General features: G+C 41.2%; 1 protein-coding gene across 2 annotated transcripts in view; it reads right to left on the bottom strand.

Annotated features, from left to right (window-relative positions):
• The window catches only part of igdcc4 (immunoglobulin superfamily, DCC subclass, member 4), a 48,258-nt gene extending 38,220 nt beyond the window's left edge, over positions 1–10,038 (bottom strand). For both annotated transcript variants that reach the window (XM_079666518.1, XM_079666519.1), the window contains exon 1: positions 9,691–10,038. In XM_079666518.1, the coding sequence (XP_079522644.1) occupies positions 9,691–9,757 (67 nt within the window). In that variant the 5' untranslated portion in view covers positions 9,758–10,038. The remainder of the gene's footprint in view (positions 1–9,690) is intronic.
• Between the last annotated feature and the right edge of the window lie 1,793 nt (positions 10,039–11,831).

Here is an 11,831-nt window from a genome sequence, read left to right as displayed (position 1 = left end):
ATTCTTCCTGCTCTATGTACAGTGTTCATTCATCCCAGTTGGGCTTCCTCCAATCACACAGCCGCGCTCCTGCATGCGGGGCCTCCCAGCAGTATGGGGCCTCCACATGGCCATGTCAAGTGCCAGGCCCACTTGCATGAGTCAACAAAGCGAGCCATAACACTAACATGGGAGTAACACGGGAGATCCAAATCAGAATATGTTTGTTCACGCAGCGGCACACTGAATGCACAGGAATTTGCGCTGGGGGTGACATGAGACAGTGGATCGGTTATGTAAAGGCTCCCAGTCTGTAGAGGAGAGCAGGACAATGGCACACACTGGTAGCTATAACATGGAAAAGTACTGTCCTCTTACTCAACTCTGCTCTGTGAAGTGCAGCACATGTAAATGATAATGCATGTGTGCAAGGATCAGGGTTGAGCATTAAATACAAGGTCAGAATGATGAATGAGACGGCTATGTGACACGACCCAGCGCTGAGGAAGGGCATGCACTGAGCGAGCTGCACATATTATTATGTGCACTGGGGTTCTCAATAATTACGTTGTCCATGGCCGATATGAGAGATGAGTGCTGTGATATTTGTGCACTACTGAGTCTGAATGAGAACTGAAAGGTTTGTGAAAATGCAGAAATGATTCTAGATATTCCTATAGGTGTGTTTATCATGACGGTTCAAAATAAACTGCAGTATAACTTCCAATCCTCCTTTCTTTTGACTTCTCTGCATGTGCAGCTGCCTTTCCCTCTGCAGCAGATTCACATCAATAGACCATAACTTTAAAGCTAGACTACAACTCTAGACCAACATTGAAATATTAATCTATACACCGCATCTTTCTGAATGCATGGCCACCTTTAGAGTCACTCCTCTGCTCTCATGCGACCAAGCAGACAGCAGGGAAGAATGGAAGGAATGTGAATGCAGGTGACTGCTGCTTCTCACAAAAAACTTTGAAGTCATTCTTAATGGTGTCTGAAGCCTTTCCTTTCACCATCACCACAAACTTTCTTCAGTCTTTTCTGAAAAATCCACTGTAGAGGAGATGTCATATGTTGAATAAATCTAATATGTTGAACTGAATGACAGTCACACCCTCTAACACACACACACGGCCCAGACAGGTGCACAGGAACTACAATTTCCAAACTTTTGTTAGCCCCGGGTCTAGACCCGAACACCCTGTATGTAATGTAAATGTGCAGGGGGGAAGCAATATCATTGAGTATTCAAAATCCATGTAAATAGATCTTACCAGTTTGATAAGTTGACTCATAATTGACTGAATATTATCTCTAAAAAATACCTATGTGAATTTGTGAAATGACATAATAGCCACTTTTCGAGGCTCGGTAACCCCATTCCACAAAACATTGGTGCAGCTTCAACTTGAAGACAATGTAAACATAGGCCACCCCTGCAAGTGGAGATGTGGCTACGGATAGAACAAGTGCTGGGATTCAAATGAGGATATTATTGCGTTGCAGATAACAGACTGTATACCACTCTCGGTGCAGCTGTGACCCTACTCCAAGCATCAAATCAAATTACCTCATGTAATGTTTTAAATTACACTATGTGGTAAACCTCAATGACCTAGTAAGCCAACAGGATGAGCTAGCACAATCCATCCGAGTTGCATCACTGCAGCAGTAATATCGGTTTGTGCTCCTGGGATCAAAGAATTAACAGATAGCACCACAACCAAAGACTTAGGAACATTTGATCTCTGTATGCAATAGAGAGGCAACTCGCTGCAGAAAGTGCTGTAGGAGAATATTAATGTTGGGATTCTCTGTAATGTCAATGCTCTGCCAATGTTACAGTATATGTTGCCATCTTTTGAAAAGTACTTAACGTTGCTCAAGTGTGAAGGAAAGCAGGAACATTGCTGGTAAAGACCAACTCATTGAAATACTCTTAAAAGTTAACATATAACAATCTCTATCCTTGGCTCTTCTTGTGAGCCAAATTCAAAATACCATTGCTCCTGCCATGATAACATTTCTATCCATCAACATGTTATACCAAAAAGCCATTACTTTAACAGACAGAAATTAAATACACTTCCGGATATTGAATATTTATGGTCTCTTCATCAAAACCTTTGGGAAAGGTTTTAGAAGGCGAGGGTGAATACTCCTCTCCTTTACGACAGATTCAACCCAGAGTAGTAATATTTACATAGATATCTGCTTACACTTGTACAGAATTAAACACTCATTAGCTCACATGTACACGTATTGCTAACAGACTGATCTATTCACCACTGGAAAGAAGCACAAACTAAATAAATGTAACACAGTGCTTTGAACATCCCAAGAGAGAAAATCGTTTGAATTCATTGCAGAGAAAAATCAATCTCAAGACTTCCTCTCCTTTCATACAAGCACTTCTGTGCTTTAGATAGCCTCCTTGGCAGCCTGAAAAGGCGCACACAGGGCACCATAAAAATCAACATATTCACTGCACAAATATACCCAGCTGAAACTCAGCCCAGGGCATCTTTAAATAATATGCATCCTAATTTAGCACGGGCTCTCAGGGGAGGGGATCAAGATGCACTCACAAATCGCAGCTGACACACCCTCGCTTACACACAAGCAAGCAGGCTGGCGCACGGGGTGAATGCACCTCAGCAAACACACACACACGTAGATACTTAATTTTCCGCTAATGTGTAATGAGCTATTCTACACAGGCCCTGCTGTCCAACTGCGTCTAAGTCTCAAGAGATCTGAGTATGCATGTTCAAAGAAACACTGGAAATGGAAGTGCAAGTTTGGGCCCAAAGTTCAAACAAGGCTGACAACTAAAACAGAGTCATTAAAAGTACATTTTACACAAGTACATCATTTAGAAATGCAATTACATTAAGTCATTAAGGAGGTGGGGTCTTAATCTGCTAAAGGACATGGGAGAATAGAAGCTTGGTATAATGTGTTTTCCTCCACAATTACTTAGCAGAATCAAAAGCACAATTAGATCCTACACAAAAATATTTGTTGGTGATCTCAAAGACATTACTGACTGATATGAGACACTTGAGCAGTAACAGTAGACACCGATGCTGTAGTGGTTCTACAGACAGTATACATCACTCAACCAATTCCATGTTTAATATTCTGTAGCTGCCACTATACGGGAGGTTGAACAGCTGGCCCTCCAGCGTAGACAAAACAAACTGGAGCTGAACACACTCTAAACATTACAGATGAGTTCAGGAGGAAACATGGACCTCAACTGTTAGGGGACCAAAAGGTTGAGACAGACAGACTCCATCTTCCTGTAGTGGATCAGTACGCTTAACCGAGAGGGGCTGTTGTTCAGTTGTATTTTGGCCATTTCTACAGTTATTGTCTAGTACATTGCATCTTTTTCTTTGTCAGTCAGTACATTGACAACCACTGACAACTCCTACTAAGTGCGTGATGAAATCTGACTTCTCGATCTGACACTACTTTGATACCATGTGTGAAACTGCAGAATGACGTCTAACCTCCAAAAATACCACACGGTGCACTGATGCCTCTTTGATTGGTGCAACAGAATAAGATTTTCAGACACAAGCAGTCAGCAGGGAGATGACTACTGCCAAAAAAACAAAACCAAGTTTTAAAGTGAACTTTAATTTCCAAGCCAAAACTTTTCTCAACGTTTGGAAGACCAACAGACAAGAGCATTGGACTTACAATACATATTTGGTGGAGGGAGGAACGTGATGCTGCTTTGTTTCTGCAGTAAATGTCACAAGGTGAAGGAAAAACATGTTGCTACCCAAAACTGTCAATGCACTTCCTATCAAATAAGGTCCTCAGCTTCTAGGATGACAGATATGTAAGTGTTTATTATCTTGCAGGTAATATCTTGTGTGAATTGAACAACAATCAATTATTTATTAATACACACATTTCAGCATTTTTTTATTATTTTTTTAATGTTGAGTAAATAATTCAACTACATAGAAGATGCAACTTTTGTGAGTTATACCCTCTGCAGAAAACTTTTACTTTGTTCAGGCCTTTCTTTTTAACGATACAATGTTCTTAACACATCTCACTCACTATATCCAAACTATCTTGCTCTGAGGCTATGCCAAACTGAAAATATAAGCTCTTGTGTAACTTTACATCGCCACAACATTTAAGCTAGGGAAAGTACTTTGCCCTATAGTACCTTAGTGCAGTGAGTCGAATGAATGGTTGACTCAAGAAACATTTCACTCCCACCACCATGCCTAACATTGCATATAGGGTCATCTCAGCAGTATATATTCCCTACAGCAAATGTTCAGTCGCAATATTAACTTAGTCTGAAACATGCTGTAGAGATGACCACTTCTGACCTGAGAATATTGGAAACATAACTGGGTTTTTTTTCTACAAAAACGATATGTTGAGTTGTAGAGTTAGCCATACATAATGAATTTCTCCCAGAACTGAAATAACACGCAGGGAGTTTAAAGCGGTTTCAAAGCAGGATACAAAAATATATATATATTCTGCTTGATCACACAGTCCTCCCTGGTATGTCAAGAGCGTGTGAGCAAATGCTGCTCGTTTGGATGCCTTTAATTAAGGTCTTCATAAAGTACTCATTTAACTGTGTTATTTCAAATATTCAAAAACCTGTGATTAGCCATTTGTTTCCATAGATTCCTTGTATTTTTTAATGAAGGCACACGTTGGCTTTCCACTACAGTCTACATTATTATTACGTTGTCTGTCTGTACAGGGTAACATTACAAGTTAATACAGAGAGTGGTAAGCTGTGTTAAACTCATAATGTAATCAGAGACACGTTCATTTGAATAAACTTCAAACCAGTGGTTCCTTGCTTTCCTACCCTAGGGTCAACCTCATTCAATCACAATTCTTACAGGCTCTTCAATTTGCTTCAATTTAATTTCACAACATGACAATTAAACTAAACCTGATTTAATTTGGTGTTCAAACACAATAAAACGTAATGCACAGCAAGAAGAATATACCATTGGGGCTTAGAAAACAAAGACATTAAAGGAGTTGCAACAGCAATTAGACCAAACTCATTCAGCCTTGTGTTTTTTACACCGTTACATGTTCATAACGAGGCAGTTAAATGGTTTCTCTGTGAAACGGATAGAGGGTATACAAATATATTTGCACCATTCAGAATGGACCTATGGACCAGTTTTGGAACACCGCACACACATAGGAAGACATTACATGAAATATAATGCTGACCTTCTTTTTCTTGGTTGAAGGTTTTTAATATATGATACCACCTGCTATAGGTAAGAATTAATTTGCAAAAGGTCAAAAGGGTTTCTTTCTTTGTGGAGTTTGAAAAGTCCCTCTTTTACTTTCCTGCAGGCTCACAGGTTTCCTTCCAAAGACATGCAGAATAGGCAGTTTAACGAAATGGCACTTGGTAAAGGGAATTCAATTAATAGGAAGTACTTTCCCCCTAATCAAGGCCTATCACACCAGGCTGCTTCAGTGGAATTACACAAGACTGCTACTGCACTGCATCTCCGAACTGTGTAACTGTGGACAGTGCAGGAAAGCATGCGAGGTCAATCAACACCTGCTGGTACAAATCAAATCATAAGAGGACTGCGATTTCATGCGAGCTGTGTGACTGTTAATACAAACAGTAAATACTCATGCAGAGCATCAAGGGTAAATTATCTCATGACATTCTCAGTCAGCGGAGTACCAATGCTTCATCATGCTGTGTTTACAATTTCCATGCGCATATAAAGAGGCCAAAGGCGTTATAATAATCCGATTTATTTGGTCATAAAGTCTTGCAGGAGTGCAGATGTGATCTTTTATTGTGTCCATTAATAACTGCATGGACTGTGAACACACAGACACTCCGGCACCTTTGTTTCATTAATTTGCTTGTGATATGTTAAGTGAAGTTGACATAATTTCATTTGATCTCTAGAATGGATAAAACAAGCTCTTTGTTTGTGGATGTAGCAATGGCCCTTGCCCTCAAATTTGCCCCACCAGCGCCCGCTTATTCATCCCTGTCCCAGAATCACCCACAGCCCCCCCCCCCCCCATCAGCCTCAGTTCCCACAACCACCGACACACAAAACATTCATGCTCCACTTTCTAAACCCAGCAAAATAAACACAGAGAGAAACATTCACACACTGTGTCAGCCTAAGGGCAGTGTTTCCCCTATATACATTCAATGTATTGCGCGCCACTGCTGCTACGGGGGACCAGCCAGGTACCAACAAAAAAAGATACCAAAAAAATCAATATATATTCAAATAATAATCCGTAGCCACACAGCCTCTGTGAGCGAGCGAGACAGAGAGAAAGCGAGAGAGAGCACACCTTTAACTATTTAATCTAGTTGTACAAAATAAAGTAAGAAATCATAAAAGGGGAGTGATTAGTAAAATATGCAAAAAGAAAAAGAAAGAATACTAACTAGGTAACATAAGATAAGAATAAACTAGTTTAAATGATTTGTTATTGGTTGTGATCATATTCTAAAGATGTTTGGACTATTGAAAAGTATACAGCTCTCTTTCATGAGTGTTGAGAGCTGTATCTATAAATTCATCTTGTGCTCAAAGTGCACCAGATTGATGCATTTAACTTCAACATTTAAAACATCTTCCCGGGGGTGCATGCCCCCGGACCCCCCTAGAGGATGTGAGGTCCACCCCCAAATAAAGCAGGTTAAAATAATGAAATTGCATACATTTTATTTTTGATTGTTTGTTATGTGGATGTGTAGTATTTGTGTTACTGTATGTTCAATAAAGGTGATTTAGCAAAACACACCTGTAGAGCCTGAAGAGCCTTTCTTGTGCTGGCAGAGACATAGAAACATGTTGGCGGGGCGCACTTCGCACGTGCACACACAAAAAGATTCCACGTGCTCCGCGCTCACATTTAGCTGGGCCCGCGTGCCTTAGCACCGCTGCTGTGACTCCATCCTAGGGGAAACACTGCTAAGTAAATACTAGTAATGCAAAATAATCATCTTTATAATAATGCATTCATGATGCTGCTGTCAGTGTTTGCAGAGAGATTCAAAGGTGGTTTCTTCTTCTCTGAAGCAAAGTAGTTTAGATGACCTTAATATTAAAACAAATGTTTATTTTTGTCAAATTCAAAATGTGATGTGTAAATAACACCTCCAAGACCTCTGTATTTCATACAGAGACAGCAATCAAACGTCAAAGTTGGTTGGTACCAACTTCCAATGATAAATATCTCAGTGCAAATAAATCAATTTCTACTTCACTCTTATCACAGACAACCTCCATCACAATCGCCATTTACCAGCAAGAGATTTCATCATCTAGATGTGATCGCCCCCAGTGTGGCACTCACTCTCCTGTCAGGAGGATCTCAAGGAGAGTCATTCCTTACTCTGACTGTGCAGGAGTCTGTGGGGCATGGTAATCTAACTCTATATAAATTGTATCCTATAACCTTCTACTATTATATCAGATGGAAGTCAAGGAGGCATACTTCTAGTTCCCTCCCTTTTCAGGTCTTTATATGCATAATTGAAAAAATGAATGATGGGACTTGTGATACAATTACAGTATAGCTCAGAGGGAGATGAGTTCTACATAGATGTGTTAAAGTACTTTAGAGTTTTGGAAGTATTCATTCCAAAACATTTGGCTTTTCAACAACACCCTCTCATCACTGTGTTGAATTACAGCATGTCATAATGGAGTTGCAGCAGCAGCAAAACGATGTGCAAGCAACCTCCAGACCCCAGAGAAGGATAAAACACTCAATGAAAACACTTTAATAATGCAGCTATACAGTATACACAACACCAGTGGAAAATGGGTGAGACAAAAGGCGACGGTAAGCAACATTCTCTCATCTATTTGTAATAAAATCCGAGACAACACATAAACAACATTGCGATAAGACAGTTTAATTCGTTAAGCAGATATTTTTGCAAGGAGATGTACTAAAATTGGACAAGTGTTGATGTGAGATAAGACTAAAGGAAAGTAATAGCTTGTGCGGTATTCGTGTGGGCAAAACCTATTAACCATTTCAAGACGTCAGCAATAATATACGTAAAGAGATTGTATACATCAGAACTAAGTAATGGTGTGATTCTTCTCACATCAGGACATGTTCACATTTCAAGTAAAAATCGAAATATACTAACTTTCTTTGGGGCTTCACAATAATTGGATGGCAATTTAAATAGGCCTGGAACTAACATTGATGTCTTAATTGAATAATCTGCTGATCTTAATTAATGTGGGTCATACAATGTCAGAAACTAAAGTGGCCTCAATTAATTCATAACACAATCAGTGAAAAATTAAAACAATCACTTTAATACATGAGGAATAAAAGCAGCAATGTCTGCCTTTCCCTAAAGGGGACTTGCATTTTATATGTTTTGAGACAAATGTATAAGTTAGATTTATGTTCCAGAGTCGTGTAATCCTATTTGCCCAGCATGAATATGAATGCCACATGTTGGAGATTGAGGTAAAAAAAAAAAAAAAGGTTCACCTCACAGTTTTGTAATGTCTTCTGCCATCTCTCTCTTTCTGTCTCCCTCTCTTCACACACAGCAGACAAACTCACAGTCCCACTTGTCTGGTCCTCAGGCACTTGACAGATAAACACAAACCTCTTAACATGCTTAGTCATTCAAACGTTATTCAGCTAGATAATGTGGGTGAAAAATCAATTAGACTATGTTGTTCATTCTTGTTTTAGTGGCCTAATAGCATACAGTCATGAAAGATGTACCAAACATCTGTGTGTGCATCCTTGATGGTAAACAGTTTTACCTAAAAAGGAACGCATGGCAGGTTCACCTATATCTTCTTTTCCTGACCCTGAAAAGCTTTCAGCTGAATAGCCTCCACTGATACTCTGCACAGGTCTTTGTCATGTAAATCCTGCAGTCGGTCTTTCACCCACTCGTCGCCGCCTGTGTAGGCAGACTTTCCTCTCCAACCAGCACGCTTCCACTCTCGGGAGACATCGCCGCAATGCCTCGGAAACCAAACATCAGCTCGCATTCTACTTCAAGTGTATCAAAAGCATAGATAACGAAGTCCTTTTGATGCTATTGGCCTACACTTTCAAAATCCTCTCACTGAACTTCCTGAGCCAGTGGCTGAAAACCAGTCGTCCCATGCGCACATGTATTCGGTTATTAAACCGTGAGAAAAAGAAAGAAAACTTAAGTTGTTGTTGTTGTTTTTTACTGACAAAGCAATCGGCACATTTAAGACAGAGCTGCTTCCAGGGGGCTCCACACTCATTAAACACCAAATCCGAGCCCACATGTCTCCATAATGAGCCCCATCCTATGTTTGATCCGAAACTTCCCCGGTCGGTTCAAAGCCCCCTGGCCGCTCAGTGGCACCGCTCCTCGGGCTGCAACTTCCAAACCCCAAAGCTTCACCGCCCGTCCTGACAGAGACACCCGTAGTGGAACAATACAACCCTACCTCGAACGAACCGGAGGGGCCACGTGAGGTGAGCACCACAGAACACGGAGGGGATACTGTTCGTATACCGTGCAAGGTGCACCCAAGTAGCTCTCCCCTATCTTTGATCACAGCCCACTTGTGTTCTGAGTAACTGCACTTCAGTGTAATGTGAGTGGCCCGCTGCCTCACACATGCACTCCACTGAAAAACATGCAGATGAGTAAAGTGAGCGCTTTACCTTGCTTTGATGGACCACAGAACAGCGAAAGAAGACAGAACAGCCAAATTGTACTCTCCACCGCCATGTACAGCCTTTGATTTCCTCCAGTGGGGTAGCAATACGTCTATACAACCAGCTATACCGTTATAGCGACATGCATATGTTGGAATCCGCTTTTGTCTCCGGCGGTGCGTAAAGGACTCTCTGTGAATGTTTAGGTTTCTTTGGTGAGCAGTCCACTGGCTTTAACAACAATTAGCTTGCATTAGTCGGGGGAGAGCCGTCGTGTCTCTCGGCGCTTCAACGCCATGTTGCGAACGAATGTTAAGTGTGTGTTAGCTGCTGGTCCACACACACATGTACGCGCACACGCACGTTCACCAGACACTGGCTGGCTGGCTGTGGCTGGTCGTCGCTGGAGTCCTGAAAAGCTGTCGGTGATTCTAACACACCCCTTCTTCCTCCTTTTTGTGTTCAACTCCATGCTTCCCACCAACACTTGGGAGATTAATTCAGAGCGAATAGGTTGTTGAAGCACTTGCAATACCAAATCTGTCAAAAATATATTTTACCCCAGGCGCCCTCTCTCTGTGTCTGGAATGATGCATTCGTTAGGGATCTCTGCTAGAGCAAAGCGAAGTGGAGAACGGTCTGGCAAAACAGTAATCTGTAAGGACAGCAAATGTGTTGCCCTGAATGAACCCAATGTTGCCCACATGGTCATTTTAATGAGCACTCTCACATCCAGATGCACATGTTCCGGTAAAAACGTGTTCTAATAACGCAGCATCTACACTAATTCATTTAAATCATGTAATAAAGATATTGTTTGTTTTCCTAAGTGTGTACCTAAGTGTTTGAGCATGCACCTCTTAAAAACATGGGGTATTGCATTGTAAGCATTACTGCATGAATGCTTCTGTGTAATAAAGCAGGTCTGGGTAAAAATGGAGAGTATGAAAGGCACATGTGCACAGGCAGGAGGAGGTGAGGGAGGAGGAGGAGGAGGAGGAGGAGGTGGTGGTGGAAATGAGGGGTGGGGGGGGGGGGGTGGTGGTGGTGTGCATCCCAATCAATCAACCAGCCCGCCTCCTGCACTGAGTGCTGAGGGACCCACTGACTTTTGCACATAGCGGGAGCCAGCTGGAGCCCAGCCTTCCCAGAGCAGACAAAGACTCGCCTCGTGCAGCACTCTCAGCATCACTGATACCAGCAGCATCCCCACATTCAACAGCACACAAGCATACAGCATGAGAGAAAAACCCCACAAGCTTTAATAGATATGGCTATACAGCAGTCTATGTGTGTATCAAAGCTGCTACTTTTGACGCTTTAATGAACAAATCATTGTTCTTTGAAGTTCCAAAGAGCGATGTACACCTTTTGATGCAACATCTTCTCATAAATTGCCTCTTTGGAATGAAAGAATGTCTATTATAGAGTAGTTTTGAAGCATTCAACTCAAGTGAAAATTGTTTGCTTTAAAATACAGCCTTTTATGTTAAAAGCCTTCGTTTTTCAATCTGGGTTTATAGCATGTAGTAAAAAGCTATATATATTGTCTGCACCATAGAGAAGAAAGAAAGACAATCATTAAAGTCAGTAATGAAGGAGTTCCCTTTGGTATTAATATCTTGTCCACACAGATTTCTCTTCTCATCGTTTTCATTTAAAGCTGATATGAGATTGATTTGAGCCGATGAAATGAAATGAGATGGATGCATTTCCCAGGTGTCTTATTAAAGCAAATGTCCAGGCCATTGGATTATGTGATTGCATTGGAAAACTAATAGCATTTCTGTGTCCTCTGTGATTGTGGTCAAGCTGTAATTTCCCCGCTTCTCCTTTTTTCCCCTTGCCTGCAACCATAAAATAATGAACACAAACTACAAGCTGCTCGCAAATCACTCGACAAAAGTGCTATGATCTGAAAGCACAAACCATCTACGAGAAATAGCTTTAGTTCAGTTTGGATATAAACAGTTGACACTTTTTGATGGAGTTTTGGCTGTGAGCCTCTATCAAACGTTGTATCTCTGTCTGTGTGTGTGTGTGTGTGTGTGTGTGTGTGTGTGTGTGTGTGTGTGTGTGTGTGTGTGTGTGTGTGTGTGTGTGTGTGTGTGTGTGTGTGTGTGTGTGTGTGTGTGTGTGTGTGTGTG

The sequence above is a fragment of the Notothenia rossii genome, assembly GCF_949606895.1.
Source record: "Notothenia rossii genome assembly, chromosome: 2".
Lineage (NCBI taxonomy): Eukaryota > Metazoa > Chordata > Actinopteri > Perciformes > Nototheniidae > Notothenia > Notothenia rossii.
The sequence above is the reverse complement of the archived record's forward strand: the minus strand, read 5'-3'. Positions and strand labels throughout refer to the sequence as shown.